The sequence below is a fragment of the Hemitrygon akajei genome, chromosome 11 (assembly GCF_048418815.1).
Source record: "Hemitrygon akajei chromosome 11, sHemAka1.3, whole genome shotgun sequence".
In the NCBI taxonomy this organism is placed as follows: Eukaryota; Metazoa; Chordata; class Chondrichthyes; order Myliobatiformes; family Dasyatidae; genus Hemitrygon; species Hemitrygon akajei.
In genome coordinates this window covers 64122337-64140425 of record NC_133134.1, presented here as the reverse complement: position 1 = coordinate 64140425, position 18089 = coordinate 64122337, and the positions used below count along the sequence as shown (strand labels likewise).

General features: G+C 42.8%; 1 protein-coding gene across 3 annotated transcripts in view; it reads left to right on the top strand.

Annotated features, from left to right (window-relative positions):
• ints1 (integrator complex subunit 1) overlaps positions 1-18089 on the top strand; it is a 180311-nt gene that overhangs the window by 148370 nt on the left and 13852 nt on the right. For all 3 annotated transcript variants that reach the window (XM_073060973.1, XM_073060972.1, XM_073060971.1), the window contains exons 42-45: positions 466-593; positions 10070-10182; positions 11042-11155; positions 16576-16646. In XM_073060973.1, the coding sequence (XP_072917074.1) occupies positions 466-593; positions 10070-10182; positions 11042-11155; positions 16576-16646 (426 nt within the window). The remainder of the gene's footprint in view (positions 1-465; positions 594-10069; positions 10183-11041; positions 11156-16575; positions 16647-18089) is intronic.

Sequence of the window (18089 nt, the reverse complement as noted above, 5' to 3'; positions counted from 1 at the left end):
GTGCTGTTGCATCGTTTTCCTTAGTATGCTGTCAAAATAAATGTTGTTAATTTGGGATTGAAAGTTTGAAATTGGCAGTCTTCTGAGTGTTCCATATTTCACTGCCTTTGGTGTAAAACACTTCCTAATATTGCTCCAGGGCATCCAGCTCTATTGTAAGGTTATACTACTTTGTTACTGACTTTCCAGCAGTGGAAATGGTGTGGGTAGAGAGAAGGAATCATTTGCTTTAATTGTTTTAAAAGCCCTTAATCTTCTGTACAAACAAATAACTTTCACCAGTTAAGTAGTCAGAGGGCACAGGTTGTCACTGTTCAGAAATCAATCATGTTACAGTTAAAGTGGTAGTTCCTGTTAAACATTGTTAGACCTGAACTGGAGGAGGTTAATGGTGATGTAATGCAATGGGCTTCAGCTGCAGTGCAGGTTGTAAAATAATTCTATGTTTTTTTTTATTTTAAACAGAACTATGGAAAATACTCCAGACTGCTTGCTTCCTTCATCAACAAGTTTGTGCACTTTATTCACAAGTTTATAACATTCAATGCAACAGCAGCTGTCCCATTCCTTCAGAAGCATTCAGATGTTCTCCAGTAAGTAGCCGGTTTGCTTTATTGAAGTGAAAGTGACTGTCTGAAAATGGGAATTAAGACAACATACATAATGACATTCAGGCTTTGGATCATAGGATGGGTGGGTTTCAGTTAGTCATTGATTACTGGAAGAACAGTTGCTTGTCGTTACCTCTCACTTTTACAGGCAACAATTAAAGGGAGTGCAGATTCCCTGTGTGAGGAGTCAGACTGGGATTTTGCAGATGTTAATTTGTTTATTTCCTTGCAGGTAGGTTTGCTAGCATGGTTTGGGAGGGTTTAAACTAATTTGCAAGGGGGATGGGACCCAGAGCGATACAGCAGTGAAAGAAGTGAATGGAGTAAAGCCAGATCTAACAGAAAGAGAGGCTTTGAGGAAAGAGAAGCAGAATAAAGGGTGTAAAAGTAGTAAAGTAGAAGGGCTGAAGAGTGTGTACTTCAATGCAAGAAGCATCAGGAACAAAGGTGATGAACTGAGAGCTTAGATACATTACAGAGACTTGGCTGGCACCAGGGCAGGAATGGATTCTCAATATTCCTAGATTTCAGTGCCTTAAAAGGAATAGAGAGGGGGGGGGAAGGGGAAGAGGGGTGGCATTACTGGTCAGGGATACTATTACAGCTACAGAAAGGGTGAGTAATGTAGCAGGATCCTCTTTTGAGTCAGTATGGGTGGAAGTCAGGAACAGGAAGGGACCAGTTACTCAATTTGGGGTATTCTATAGGTCCCCTGGTAGCAGCAGAGGAACAGATTGGGAGGCAGATTTTGGAAAGGTACAAAAATAACAGGGTTGTTATCATGGGTGACTTTAACTTCCCTAATATTGATTAGCACCCGATTAGTTCCAAGGGTTTAGATGGGGCAGAGTTTGTTAAGTGTGTCCAGGACAGATTTCTGTCACAGTATGTTGACAGGCCGACTAGGGGGAATGCCATACTAGATCTAGTATTAGGTAACGAACCGGGTCGGGTCACAGATCTGTCAGTGGGTGAGCATCTGGGGGACAGTGACCACCGCTCCCTGGCCTTTAGCATTATCATGGAAAAGGATAGAATCAGAGAGGACAGGAAAATTTTTAATTGGGGAAGGGCAAATTATGAGGCTATAAGGCTAGAACTTGCGGGTGTGAATTGGGATGATGTTTTTGCAAGGAAATGTACTATGGACATGTGGTCGATGTTTAAGGATCTCTTGCAGGATGTTAGGGATAAATTTGTCCTGGTGAGGAAGATAAAGAAAGGTAGGGTGAAGGAACCATGGGTGACAAGTGAGGTGGAAAATCTAGTCAGGTGGAAGAAGGCAGTGTACATGAGGTTTAGGAAGCAAGGATCAGATGGGTCCATTGAGGAATATAGGGTAGCAAGAAAGAGCTTAAGAATGGGCTGAGAAGAGCAAGAAGGGGGCACGAGAAGGCCTTGGCGAGTAGGGTAAAGGAAAACTCCGAGGCATTCTTCAATTATGTGAAGAACAAAAGGATGACAGGAGTGAAGGTAGGACCGATTAGAGGTAAAGGTGGGAAGATGTGCCTGGAGGCTGTGGAAGTGAGCGAGGTCCTCAATGAATACTTCTCTTCGGTATTCACCAATGAGAGGGAACTTGATGACGGTGAGGACAATGTGAGTGAGGCTGATGTTCTGGAGCATGTTGATATTAAGGGAGAGGAGGTGTTGAAGTTGTTAAAATACATTATGACAGATAAGTCCCTGGGGCCTGATGGAATATTCCCCAGGCTGCTCCATGAGGCGATGGAAGAGATTGCTGAACCTCTGGCTAGGATCTTTAAGTCCTCGTTGTCCACGGGAATGGTACCGGAGGATTGGAACGAGGCGAATGTTGTCTCCTTGTTCAAAAAAGGTAGTAGGGATAGTCCAGGTAATTATAGACCAGTGAGCCTTACGTCTGTGGTGGGAAAGCTGTTGGAAAAGATTCTTAGAGATAGGATCTATGGGCATTTAGAGAATCATGGTCTGATCAGGGACAGTCAGCATGGCTTTGTGAAGGGCAGATCATGTCTAACAAGCCTGATAGAGTTCTTTGAGGAGGTGACCAGGCATATTGATGAGGGTAGTGTAGTGGATGTGATCTACATGGATTTTAGTAAGGCATTTGACAAGGTTCCACACGGTAGGGTTATTCAGCAAGTCAGAAGGCATGGGATGCAGGGAAGTTTGGCCAGGTGGATTCAGAATTGGCTTGCCTGCAGAAGGTAGAGGGTCGTGGTGGAGGGAGTACATTCAGATTGGAGGATTGTGACTAGTGATGTCCCACAAAGATCTGTTCTGGGACCTCTACTTCTCATGATTTTTATTAACAACGTGGGTGTGTGGGTAGAAGGGTGGGTTGGCAAGTTTGCAGATGACACAAAGGTTGGTGGTGTTGTAGGTAGTGTAGACGATTGTCGAAGATTGCAGAGAGACATTGATAGGATGCAGAAGTGGGCTGAGAAGTGGCAGATGGAGTTCAACCCAGAAAAGTGTGAGGTGGTACACTTTGGAAGGACAAACTCCAAGGCAGAGTACAAAGTAAATGGCAGGATACTTGGTAGTGTGGAGGAGCAGAGCGATCTGGGGGTACATGTCCACAGATCCCTGAAAGTTGCCTCACAGGTAGGTAGGGTAGTAAAGAAAGCTTATGGGGTGTTAGCTTTCATAAGTCGAGGGATAGAGTTTAAGAGTCGCGATGTAATGATGCAGCTCTATAAAACTCTGGTTAGGCCACACTTGGAGTACTGTGTCCAGTTCTGGTTACCTCACTATAGGAAGGATGTGGAAGCATTGGAAAGGGTACAGAGGAGATTTACCAGGATGCTGCCTGGTTTAGAGAGTATGCGTTATGATCAGAGATTAAGGGAGCTAGGGCTTTACTCTTTGGAGAGAAGGAGGATGAGAGGAGACATGATAGAGGTGTACAAGATATTAAGAGGAATAGATAGAGTGGATAACCAGCGCCTCTTCCCCAGGGCACCACTGCTCAGAGGACAAGAGGACATGGTTTTAAGGTAAAGGGTGGGAAGTTCAAGGGGTATATTAGAGGAAGGTTTTTTACTCAGAGAGTGGTTGGTGCGTGGAATGCACTGCCTGAGTCAGTGGTGGAGGCAGATACACTAGTGAAGTTTAAGAGACTACTAGACAGGTAGATGGAGGAATTTACGGTGGGGGGTTAATGGGAGGCAGGGTTTGAGGGTCGGCACAACATTGTGGGCCGAAGGGCCTGTAATGTGCTGTACTATTCTATGTTCTATGTTATTATTGTCACATGCAATGCTGAGGCTTTATAAGGCATTTGGAGTATTGTTAGCAGTTTTGGGTTCCATATCTAAGATATGATGTGCTGGCATTGAAGAAGGTCCAGAGGACCTAAAAAAAAGAAGTGAGGGTTCAATGTCCATTTAGAAATCAGATGGTAGAGGGGAAGAAGCTGTTCCTGAATCGCTGAGTGTGTGCGCCTTCATTGCATGTACTTCCTTCCTCATTGGTACAATGAGAAGTGAGCATGTCCTGGGTGGTGGGAATCGTTAATGATAGACACTGCCTTCCAGAGGCACCATTCCTTGAAAATGTATTGAATACTACAGAGGCCAATACCCATGATGGAGCTGACTAATTTTGCAACTTTCTGCAACTTACTTCGATCCCGTGTAGTTTCCCCCTCCCCGATACTAGATAGTGAAGTAGCCTGTCAGAATGCTCTCCACAGAGCGTCTGTAGAAGCTTGAGAGTGTTTAGGCCATCTATACAGGTAGGTAATAAGGTGCAAGGCCATAACGAGGTAGATTGGGACATCAAGAGTCTGTCATATTATAGCAGAGGTCAGTTCAGGTGTCTGACAACAGCAGTATAGAAACTGAACTTGAGCCTGGGTTACAGCTTTCTGGCTTTCAATCTTCTGCCCAATGGGATGGGGAGAAGAGAAAGTGTCTGGGGTAGAAGGGTGGGTCTTTGATTATGTTGGTTGCTGTTCCAAGTCTATAGAGAAGAGTTTGGTCCTTGTGGTGTGCTGAGCTGTGTCCACATCACTTTGCAGATTCTTGCAGTCAGCTTTACTTGGTATAATATCCAAAGCCTTGTTGTATAGATCCAAAGGTAACAGTATTGGCCAATCTTCAACTGATTGGTCAACGACAAGGGTTATGACATCTTTGCTCTTTTCAGGGTCCTGACTATGTCAGAAGTTTAAGTTGCATTGAATTTACTTTTATCAGTTTCTCCCAGCAGTGAATAATTAACTTCATATAACAGCAACAGCTGGTGGTCAGAGTGTTTTGCTTCTCCTCTTATGCCTTGGAGGTATACCTACCCAATTATAGGCAATATACTGCAAGATGAAGCTTACTCCTGATTCTGGACATGGTAGATAGTTCATCATGCAGGATCTTGCTCATACTTCTGCATATGAATGACTAACTGTGATATGATATGGAATGAGTAACTCCTCTGTGTATCAGTAGCATCTGACTGGAGCTCACCAGGACCATTAAGTGTAGTCAGTTCAGGATAATACAGAGTGTTACTGGCACTGACACTTACAGCCATGTGTCACAACAAGTCAAGTTTTTTGTTATTAAACTATATACATGTATATCACTTATATAACCATATAACGTATATAGAAGTGAGACAACATTTCCCCAAACCAGGGTGTTATCCACAGAACACACATAGCACACGATAACTTATGAAGATACGAATAAAATCTACAGATTAATTACACATAAATGGCAAATTTAAGTGCATAAATTAAATATTGTAAGGTACGGAACAGGTTAACCTGTGACACCTTGAACACAATGTGGCAGGGAGTTCGGAAGCCTAATGGCCTGAGGGAAGAAATTGTTTCCCATCCTGACCATTCTTATTTTTATACATCGGAGACTTCTGCCTGATGGTAGAAAGTCAAAGAGGATGCTGGATGGATGGGTGAGATCCTTAATGATACTAGGAGCCCTGTGTACACAGCACTCCTGATAAATGTCCCTGATGGATGGTAGAGAGACCATCCAGCTGTTCTCACTGTCCCTTGTAGGAACTCTTGGTCCGAAACTCATCTTCTTCCATACCAGATGGAGATGCAACCTGTCAGGACACTCTCAATGGCACTACTATAAAATGCAATTAAGATGGGGTGGTGGCAGGGGAACCTCACTTGCCTTGATGTCCTTAGGAAGTGGAGGTGCCTCTGTGCCGTCTTGTTCTGGAAGGTGATATTAAGGGACCAGATGAGGTCATCCCAGGAACTTGGTGTGCACGACTCTCTACGAAGGAGCCATGTATTCACAGAGTGGGATGATTCATCTGCACCTTCCTGAAGTCCACAATAATTTCCTTAGTCTTCTCCACATTCAGGATCAGGTTATTCTTCTCACACCAATTCACCAGCCACTCCACTTCATCTCTATAGTCCATCTTGTTGTCGTTGTTTGAGGCCAACCATTCCACAAGCCTGATGACACGGTTTGAGCTGAATCCTGTGACACAGTCATATGTCAGCTGTGTGAACAGCAGCAGGCTGAGCGCACAGCCCTGGGGAGTGACAGTGTTCAACATAATGGGATTAGAGACGTTGCTGCCCACACGAACTGACTGTGGCCTTTCAATTGAGAACTCCAGTATCCATTTGCAGAGGGAGGCGTTGAGACCCAGCGAGGACAGTTTCCCCACTATTTTCTGGGGTATGATGGTGTTACCTGCCCGACTGGTCTATAAACAACACTCTGGTGTATGAGACCCCATTTTCCAGATAGGACAGGACAGAGTGGAGGGCAGACGCTATTGCATCATCAGTGGATCAATTTGAGCGATAAGCAAACCGGAAGGGGTCCTGTGCAGCTGGGAGTAAGGCTTTAATGTGCTCCACGACCAGGCCCTCAAAGCATTTGAAAATCATTTGGAGGGGTGGTCAAATACACTTAGTCCAAAACTGTACAAATCATGATTTGTAACACTTCAGAAACCAACATGGCTGTTACTAAGCACAGACTAAGCTGTCCTTTAAAAAGCTAAGATTTTCAATTAGCTGGATCATGTTGATCAAGTATAGAAATCTGATATTTTTAAGTGAATGCCTGTAAATGGCTCCTGCTATTCAGCAATATAGCTTAGCAAATATTCACTTTTATCAAATGCTGCTGCATTCAAACACAAAGAGAATAAAACAAGCTTGGCTGCTCCTTGGTCTGTAATCAGACACAGCAAACCCCAGTCAATGTTGAGAAAATCTCAGGACATAGTGAATAATCATGTTGACCGATCACAGAATGAATACAGCAAAGAAGTCAGTTGGGCCATTGAATCTGTACCGGCTTTAATTAGTCCTGATCCATTGCCTTCTTCCCATCGCCTGAATATTTCTGCAATTTACCTGTTGAACATATATCTACCTCTAACAGTATTTGTGAGTGATCTCTCACAGTCCTGGTGCAGACAAAATCTGCCTTCACACCAAGTATACACTCTGTTGGGTTGGCTGGCATGGCCATCATGTTAAATGGAATAAAGTTGGGACAAATTTGACAGCTCAGAACTGGGCAGCCTTAAGTCATCTGTAGCCAGAAGTGCTGTGTGAATAATGTATTCTCAGCTTCCTCCTGAAGTTCTCATAATCACAGAACCCAGTTGTTAGTTAATTTAGTTCACTCCACAACACTGTCAGAAAGAAGTCGGGAACAGTTGATCATGTAAAGAATTGGGACAAGATGGTATCTTGGCTGTGATGCTGGAGGTGTGTGCTTTAAAGTAGCCGAGGCTCCGGTGGCACAATCATTAGTGATCAGAACGTGTTGACTTGAGGCCCCATCATGGCAATTTATTAATAAAATGGAAAATGTTGGGAACTCAGGCAATAACCACATTATCAGAACAGTTACGTGACTTAGGTTTTTATTTCAATTTTCAGAATCTGCAGGGTTATTCCTGAATTTCAACAGTAGCTTAATAAATTTGGTTAATAATTTTAAAAACAGCATGCCTTAATAACAGTGAATGCAAGGCTATTAGATTATTGTGAAACCCATCCACTCCTTTAGGGAAGGAAATCTGTTGTTAGCTTATTTAGATAATATATGACATATATTTGTTTGTTTCTTAAGGTGGTCTAGAAATCCACTCTACTGAGTGAAGAATAGACAATTAATTCTGGCTTTGCCAGCAATGACAACCCAAACAAATTGAATAAATATATTTTTTTTAAAACCTGTATCTCAAGCCAAGCTGTCCTAGTTAAAATAGTAACATCCATCTAAAAATATGTGAAATTGCCCAAGTATGCCTTGTCTACAAAAAAGGACAAATTTAGTACAGTGCTTACTGCCCATTTAGTCGACTGTCCAAGTGATAGTGGGAATTGTCATCCATGCTATCAAACACTGTTGACTCTCCATCAACCTGTTCACTTGATTAAATTCTTGCCTGAACAATTTGCTCTCAATCTCTTCTAAATATGAAGAACAGAGTTGAACTCCTGGAGGTGACATTTACCGCCCTTAACATCGGGGCACCATTTAACTGAAGGGTTGCATCAAGAAACTAAATTGGAAGTCAAAGCAAAAGCACTATTGGCTGAAGATAAACCTCCCGTAGAGGAAGATGATTATGGTTGTTGGAAGTCAATCAATACATCCTACACCAGCCCATTTCAGCTACCGTAGATTCCGGACTACAGAGCGCACCTGATTAAAAGCCGCTGGCTCTAATTTTAGAAATAAAATCAATTTTTTAATTGTAAAGGCCGCACCGGATTTTAGGCCGCACCGCTACTTTTAAATATACATACGTATCGGTAACACAAATTACGTTGCATATACTTTTTTACTGAACAGCACGAACAACATTCCAATATCTCCTAGCGACTGGTAAAAATATATATACTGCAGCCTACCAGGAAAAGTTATTGATCGCCTTTAACTTAAAAGCAGCGTTTTCGCTCGGGTCTGACGCGCTTGCGTAACGCGATCGGGTCTAATCGGGTCTGACGCGCTTGCGTAACGCGATCGGGTCTGCTCGGGTCTGACGCGCTTGCGTAACGCGATGGGGTCTGACGCGCTCGGGTCTGACGCGCTTGCGTAACGCGATCGGGTCTAATCGGGTCTGACGCGCTTGTGTAACGCGATCGGGTCTAATCGGGTCTGATGCGCTCGGGTCTGACGTGCTTGCGTAACGCGATCGGGTCTAATCGGGTCTGACGCGCTTGCGTAACGCGATCGGGTCTGATGCGCTCGGGTCTTGCTTTTCTTCGAGTATTTTCCATGTTGATGAGGGTGAGTACAAATGACTGATTTACAATAACTTAATTGTGAAAGTGCACTTGATTTATCGTATAATTTCATTGGACCTCTGTGAACTACTCATCGATTTTATTGGTCTACTGTTACGAGGCAAAATGTTTACGAGGCGGCATGAAAAAAAACCATGTATTAGCCGCTCTGGATTAAAGGCCGCAGAGTTCAAAGCTGTTCAAAATGTGGGAAAAAAGTAGCGGCTTATAATCCGGAATCTACGGTAATTTGTCAATGACCTTCCATTGTAAGATCTGAATATGTGAAGTCTGCTGATAATTACAAAATATTCAATTCCAGTAGTAACTGGCCATTCAGGGAAGCAGACCATATCTGTATGCAGCAAGGCCTGAACTGATACAGGACAAATAACACTGATTGTAAGTGCTTGACCATGGCTTTCTTGATATAATTTCATGAGTTCCCTTGATTAACACTGGAGGTGATCATTCACCAGAACCGTAACTAGATAAGCTACAGGGGCTCTTGTTGTAAGAGCACATCAGACGTTAGATCTACAACAAGGGACTTGCCTCCCGACAACCTAAACCTTTCAACCATCTACAAGGTGCATCAAAAAAGTGGTGCAATATACCATGCAACTTCAATAACAGTTTAGAAGTTCTAAACCATCCAGGACAAAGCGGTTTGCTTGATTGACACCACATCTGCCATCCTACACATACAATCTCTCCAACACAGCTGGTGCATCATGGCTACAAAGTGAACCATCTTCTACAATATCCTCCAAAGTGTAATCTCTGCCACCAAAAAGAAAGGGTCAAGGAGATGAGAGCATCACCTACAAATTTCCCTTGCAAGCCATGCACAACCCTAACTTGGGTCACTAGGTCTAAACGCTGGATCTGCCTTACAACAGCAAAGTCTACAGTGATCTACAAGTAGGTTGTAAATAAATGAAGGCCTTATTGTCAGTGCCCACATCCAATAAATTAATCAAACCTTTCAGCTGTCACAGAGCAACAAAAAGTTATCAGGATTCAGTGTGATACCCACCCCCTGATGTAGAATAGTTCTTGAAGTAAGAACAAGTTGCTTGTGCGTGCTAAATAAGTTCAAAATTCATGGTCCATAACCCTGCTGTTCCACGTATGCTGTTAGTCTGAAATATGTCACCCACGAGCACTGTTAAAATGCAATTTTTTTAATACAATAATATTCTTACTGTTTTAATGTGCCCCACAGTTATCTGTCACGGGAGTACCCAGAGATGGCGCTGCTTAAGTCTTTACTGGCTGGTTTAACGCTGCCAACACGGACTGGACTTGTTGAGGAGAATGTAGAGGATGAAGATGGGGGTGAGTACCATTTTGCCAGTCAGTATCCCAACTATATCTGTAAACTTGTAAACTTAAGTTTACAATGATGTTGTAAATGCAGATTTCTTTGAAAATTCTGCAGGATACAAATATACTTGTACTACAGTATTTCAAAATATTTGTATGTATTTGGGGCCTATCATGTATTCAAATATATGAAAAGAGCTTCACAACAAACAGCATTTATTGAAGCCTTGTCACTGTTCTGTTGTAAGAAATCATAGCAATTAATATTTGTACCATGGCTTCCACACATAGTAATGTAACTACGTGAAGGTAATGGCCAGGATCATCCTTCCCTCTTGCAATGACTCTGGAAAGGTGATGACTATGTTCGCTCTGCCAGGTAGCTGGAGATCAGGCGCAAACAAGAGTTAAATGTTATTCCTCCTGTAGACGATCAAACTATGGTCTTGCAACAATTGAAAAGTGAGAAGTTAGCCTGAAAATCCAAAATACTGGAAATATTTAGCAAGTTGGGCAACATCTGTCAGGAGTTGAACAGAATTAATTATTCAGTTTAATGATGGCTTATCGGTTCAGAAAGGCCATCAATCTGAAATCTGATCTTTTGAATATTTCTGGAATTTTTTCTTTTGTGTCTCCCCACAGTATTCATAGCAGTGTGCATTGAATTTTAATGTCAAACAAGAAATATAAACAGGAAACTCAACTCATTAGATTGCTGGTGTAAACTGTATTTAACAAATCCACAATTATTCAACTGGCTGACTTCTTGAAACTAGGAAATTCCATTTCAGTCCTCCTCAATTGCTAACCACATGTTTAAATTATGTTTCTCTTCCCCTCCCTGCTCCCCATTCTCTATCCCTCTCAGAGGAGGAAACCTCCAGCTCACTTCCTCTGGTCAGTTTCTCTGCCATGACTCCACTGACTTCAGCTGAAGTGGCACCGTTCCTTCAAAAGATTGCAAGAGCGCGTGCTCTGGAAGGTAAGGGAGCAGAGGAATAGTCTCTATCACAAACCTGAAGGAACTGAGAGAAAGCTAACTGAAGGTATAAGGAAAGATGAAACAGAAGGCTTCCTGCTGCCCTTGCTGGAGAGGTGTTATTGTAATCTCTAGCTGAGGATGGACTGACTGAGCACAGAGGATGAATGTTAATCATACATCAAATTGATTATTGGGAAATGAGGGTTTTCATAATTAGAGAGTAGGACTGGTCTTCACACAGTTTAAAGAATAGAAACTCAAAATAATTTTGAACAACTGATGGACCCAGAGCCACAGGCTGGGTATCCTGCAGCAAATGTCTTGCTTCTTGATCCTATAAATATTCTAACCTGTGGCATTGCTGGCAAGGGCAATGATTATTGCTATTCTACTATCTTCTTGTGAAGACTTAGTCTCCGCTCACTTAGATAAAGCAGCTAACAACACGCAAGATCATCCAGCACTGGCAGACTATCCACTACTTCAAACGCTCTTTCCTTCCATCACTGGTGCAGCATGGCTGCGGTACGTACCATCTACAAAATGCATCGTGGTTACTTACCCAATCTATTCTGACAGCATCTCCCAAACCTGTTAACACCTGCATGTTCTCTCCAAGCCACATACCATCTTGGCTAAGAAACACTGTATATCAGCTGTCTTCCTTCCTTGCTGACTCTAAACCCTAGAACCCCCTCTGTGGGAAATTCACAAAAGAGAGTACACCAGTTTGCCGTCTTCTCATGGGCAATTAGCAAATGGCAGCAAATGCTGTCCTCAAATGCTGTCCTTGCCAGTGTCACCATATCCCAAAAAACACATGAAATAGATCAGCCAATAGATATTGTAGTTGAATAGGAACACGTACAACACGCTGGAGGAACTCAGCAGGTCAGACAGCATCCGTGGAAACGAGCAGTCAGAGTTTCAGGCCGAGACTCTACGTCAGGACTCAGGGTCTCGGCCAGAAACATTGACTGCTCATTTCCACGGATGCTGCCCGACCTGCTGAGTTTCTCCAGCGTGTTGTACATGTTACTTTGACCACAGCATCTGCAGTGTACTTTTGTGTGTGCCTGAATAGGAATCATGCGTGAGGACAAACAGTGATTAGCTATAATCTTTACCCTGTGTTTTGTGGCTGCTCCAATTATGTTCTTACAGTGTTAGATCCAGGGTTAGCAGCCTGTGGATCTGGGGTCATACACTGCCCTGCAAAATTGTATGTGCAACTCTCCATGTAGCTCCTACAGAGTCTGTATGTGCCTTTCTGGCCCAGTTGTAACATTGCTTTCAGTCCATAGGAACCCTCCGGATGCTTCCACTTCCTTGGAAGGGGCAGCCTGAAATGTTGAATGGGAGTAGCATGTTGAGGACTGGGAGAGGCACAGTGAAGTCATGTCCCAATGATCCCAGCTGCTGGGCTCCAACATATGCTGTGCCAGAGAACAGAGAATCATGGAACCTGTCTGTCCCAAGTCCAGATGTGGGCCTACATTGAGTTCGCGATGCACTTGTAAAATACACTTCAGATCTGTCACATAACATTGTATTGTAGTAATGGTGAAGGCAGGTTGGTTGTTGTCTCTATTTGCCATTCCTGAGGGGTCTTTTACAGTGTTGATGCAATGGGTGATAGGATTCTTTAGATTACTATCGCTGCTCCAACCTCCCTCTCCAGAATTTCTTGTTAGAGGCAGGTACACGTGCATGAACATGAGGGATTCTGTGTAAAACTGATGTTAGGGTTCGACTGGAAGAATGTCCACTGTCATGATTTAGACCAGTGAGAAATGCTTGCCCACCAAGAAGGAGAAGTGAACATCAGGACCATTTTTTTATGAAAAAGAAAACTTGGCTTTTTTATACGACAACGCAAAATTGTGGAAGAACTCAGCATGTTGGGCTCAGCATATATGTAAGGGAATAAACAGTTGACATTTCGGGCCAAGACACTTCAACTGTACTGGAAAGGAAGGATACAGAAGGCAGCGTGTTTATAGATTTATGAATGACTTAAACTTATCCGGCTGCATAGTTGCATAGGATCCAAGTCATTATTGTCTTTTGATTGGACTATTCAGTTTAAAACCCTTTCTACTCACCAACCAGGTAGTCATGAGTCAGACAATATAGAAACAGACCCTTCAGCCTGCCACATCTATGCTGCATCATTGTTCTTATCCCATTAACCAACATCAGGTCTGCAGACTGCTTTAGTAGTCCAATTACTAGGTGATCTATGTCTATCTGCCTCCACCAACTCAGCACATTCCAGACTCTAGCCACTTTCTGTGTGGAAAAAGCTCCCTCAGACCGTCTCACCAAGCCTTCTTTTCCTCACTCTAAGCTATGCTGTCTTGCCTTAGACTCTGTTGTCATAAGGAAAAAGATTTTTACTGGACAGGCAAGTTTTTACCCTATCTATGACATTCATAATTTTATATATAGCTATCAGGTCACCTCTCAGCCTCCTCAAAGGTGACCTGGTAGATATATATAAAATAGAGAAGTCAAAGCCAACATAAAACCCAAAGAGAGGCATATAATAGAGCAAAAATTGGGAAGTTAGAGGATTAGGAAGCTTTTAAAAAAACAACAGAATGCAGCTAAAAAGTCAATAAGAAGGTAAAGATGGAATACAAAAGTAAGCTAGCCAATAATATTAAAGAGGATACCAAAAGTTTCTTCAGATACCTAAAGTGTAAAAGAGAGACAAGAGTGGATATTGGACCACTAGAAAACAATGCTGGTGAGGTAATAGTGGGGGACAAGGAAGTAGCGGACAAACTTCATCAGTCTTCACTGTGGAAGGCACTGTGTGGTGGAAGCTCCAGGTGTCGGGGTAATGAAGTGTGTGAAGTTGCCATTACTAAGGAGAAGGTTCTTGGGAAACTGAAAGGTCTGAAGGGAGATAAGTCACCTGGACCACATGGTGTAAACCTCAGGGTTCTGAAAGAGGTGGCTGAAGAGATTGTGGAGGCATTAGTAATGATCTTTCAGGAATCACTAGATTCTGAAATGGTTCCAGAGGACTAGAAAATTGCAGATGTCACTCCTGTCTTCAAGAAGAGAGGGAGGCAGGAGAAAGGAAATTATAGGTTGGTTAGTCTGACCACAGTGGTTGGGAAGATGTTTTTGTCGATTGTTGAGGATGTGGTTTCGGGGTACTTGGAGGCATGTGATGAAATAGGCTGTAGTCAACATGGTTTCCCCAAGGGTAAATCTTGCTGGACAAATCTGTTGGAATTCTCTGAAGAAATAATAAGCAAGACAGACAAAGGAGAATCGGTTGATGTTGTGTATTTGAATTTTCAGAAGGCCTTTGACAAAGTGCCACACATGAGGCTGCTTAACAAGTTATAAGCCCATGGTATTACAGGAAATATTTTAGCACAGATAAAGCAATGGCTGATTGGCAGGAGGCAAAGAGTGGCAATAAAGGGAACTATTTCTGGTGGGCTACCAATGACTAGTGGTGTTCCGCAGGGATCTGTGTTGGGACTAATTCTTTTTGTTATGTCAACGATTTGGATGATGGAATTGGTGGCTTTGTTGCAAAGTTTGCAGACAATGCGAAGATTGGTGAAGGGGCAGATAGACTTTAGGAAGTAGAGAGGCTACAGAAGGACTTAGATTAAGAAAATGAGCAAATAAATGGCAGATGGAATACAGTGCAGGAAGTGTATGGTCGTGCGTTTTGATAGAAGAAGTGAAAGCATTGACAGTTTTCTAAACGGAGGTTAATTTACAGGTAGAGTCTGTGGTGAGGAAGGCAAATCCAATGTTAGCATTAACTTCAAGAAAACTAGAATATAAAAGCCAGGATGTAATGCTGAGACTTTATAAAGCACTGGTGAGGCCTTGCTTGAAGTATTATGAGCAAACACAAGGAAATCTGCAGATGCTGGAAATTCAAACAACACACACAAAATGCTGGTGGAACACAGCAGGCCAGGCAACATCTATAAGGAGAAGCACTGTCGACGTTTCAGGTCCTGACGAAGGGTCTCGGCCCGAAACGTCGACAGTGCTTCTCCTTATAGATGCTGCCTGGCCTGCTGAGTTCCACCAGCATTTTGTGTGTGTTGTTTGAAGTATTATGAGCAGTTTTGGGCCCTTTCATTTTTTGAAAGAATGTGCTGAAATTGCAGAGGGTTTAAAAGAGATTTATGAAAATGATTCCTGGATTGAAAGGCTTGTCATATGAAGAACATTTGATGGCTCTAGGCCTGTATTCGCTGGAATTCAGAAGAATGAAGAGTGACCTGATTGAAACCTATCAAATGGTGAAAGGCCTTGATAGAGTGGATGAGGAGAGGATGTTTCCTATGGTGAGGGAGTTTTATATCCAGAGGGCACAGCTTCGGAATAGAGGAGCATCCTTTTAGAACAGAGACGAGGAGGAATTTCTTTAGCCAGAGAGTGGTGAATCTGTGGAAATTCATTGCCACAGGTTGCTGTGAATGCCAGATTGTTATGTATATTTGAGACAGAGGTTGATTGATTCTTGATTGGTCAGGGTATGAAGAGGTGGGGGGGGGCGGGGCTGAAAGGAAAATGGATCAGTCATGATAAAATGACAAAGCAGACTCGATAGGCCAAATGACCTAATTCTGCTTGTATATCTTACTATGAAAAAGCTCTCAGGAAATTAATCCCAGACTGTCCATTTACACCTGAACTAAAATGCTCCAATGCATTGAATCTTCTCTGCACCCTCTCCAATGCTATCACATCTGTCCATTAGTGTGGCAACTAGATTTTATTTTTAATGCTGTCTCATTTTAAAAAAAAACATTTAGACAAGTGATCAAAGCTTTGCTAAAATGTGAAATTTTAAGGAGTGTTAATGGAGAGAGACAGATGAGAGAAAAGTTTAGGCAGGGTGCCTCAAAGAAAAGATTAGCCTTATTTGTCACAAACATTGAAACACAAGTAAAATATGTTGTTTGCATGAATGGCCAGCATAGTCTGCAGATGCACTGGGGGCAGCCCACAAGTATTTCCATGCTTCCAGTGCCAATAAAGCATGCCTGCAGCTTATTAACCTGTACCCTTTTGGAAACCAGAGCACCCAGAGGAAACCCATGTGATCACCAGGAAAACATACGAAGTCCTAACAGAGAGCATTGGGAGTTCGTGGGTGCTATAAAGCATTACACTAGCCTACACTACCATGCTGCCCTAATTTTAAGAGGTGGAGTGATTGAAGTAGGGATGTGGGCACTTGGCAAAAATGCAGATAACTTGGAAGCTTCCAGTGAGAGATTAGATTAGAGAGGAAACTATAGCCATGAAAGCCATTTGTTTAACAAAGAAGAGAATTGTAGTTTTGACTCTGTTTTACTGGAAACCCATGCAGGTCGATGAGCTCCTTGAAAAGCTGATGCCTAATGTGTCCTCATTTATCCACTCAGACACTCTGGAAGTCCTGAACGATATTGATGAGATGTCAAAGCGTCGAGTTGAGGTCCTCTCTTTCTTCGCTGTAAGTAAAAAAATAAACTAATTGTGTCTCAAAGCAAACAAAACTGGGCTTCCATTTGTCTACAGCATTTAATTAGCACCAAAACTCTGCTAACAAGTGAAGCTGACTGGTTTTGATTGCAGCTAATAACGTCTCTAGCTATGAACTGTCTGTACACAGCCTTCAAGGAAAAGCTATTGTAAATATAGAAGATGATGGATTTGCCTTGGCAGCAGAGCTGAGGTAGCACAATTGCCTTTGGAGGAGAATTCTGAGCCATTACAGTTAATAAGAAAATTGTTCCAGTGCATTAAGAGTCATTCCTCCTGCTCCCAGGCATACTTCAATAGGACTGTCCTGCCACCCTGCTCTTTACCAATTGGCTTGAATTCTTTATCCCCCTTTTAAGTACTGATCTATTTTTCTTACGAATCAGATAGATGGAGGTACGCACGCAGACTTGTGCGCATGCACAAGGAGCTGGCAGACACACAGACACAGACGCACATGCACACAGACGTGTACGTACTCAGACACAGGCACATGCAGACATACACAGGTGCGTGTGCAGAGACATATACAGTTATGCATGTGTGCACAGGCAGACGGGCACGCACACACGGGCATGCATGAGCTGGCACAGACACGGAGGCGCTTGTGCTTGCAGCAGGCAGACGCAGAGAGACTTCCACACACACAGACATCTTTCAAAAGCAATTTAATGCAAGTCCTCTGATTACTGACCCCCATCGATATTGGGAACTGTGTTGCTTTATAGGCTCTACTTAAATTGTCATGATTCAGTTCATATCCACCCTGTTACCCTTCTTTACTCCATGGAGAAACCCCCATCCACCTTTGTGGTTGAAATAGCTCATCAGTGAACCATTTTAACTAACAGACAATGGAGGCTTTGGCCAGAGTCATTCACTGTTTTCCTAGCAAGAACTGGTTTTATACAACCTTTGAGTGCTTCCTCGTATATTGTCAGAGTAGCAATAAAAGTTTGGATAGTGGAGCAGATTGTATGGAGCATACTGTCATCATCCTTAGCCGGCAGTATAACTCTGGCCTGTGCTGTATATGGTCGCGTTTTAATCCCGTTGCAAATCTAACCACACATTACCAGAACATGGTAGCCTTGGCTTGATGACTGCCTGTGGAGAGCCTAACGGATGTTTAGAGTTCAACCAGGTTTGAATTACTTCGAACGCAAGCCCTCACAGAGCACTTTCCAAATTTACAGTGAGGTACACATTTTTAAGTGATTTGAGATAGACCTGTATGGCAAGAGAGGTGACTATAGAACTTGCCTGTTTGACAGACATTTCATATGAAAGCAGCAGTCTATAAAACTTGTTGGTGAAGTTCATGTCTGTACACTGCACTTCCTTACCTGTTGAGCTTGTTGTTGAGCTTTTGTCTATTTCATGTTCTGTAGCTCTCACCTGTGATCACCAGAGA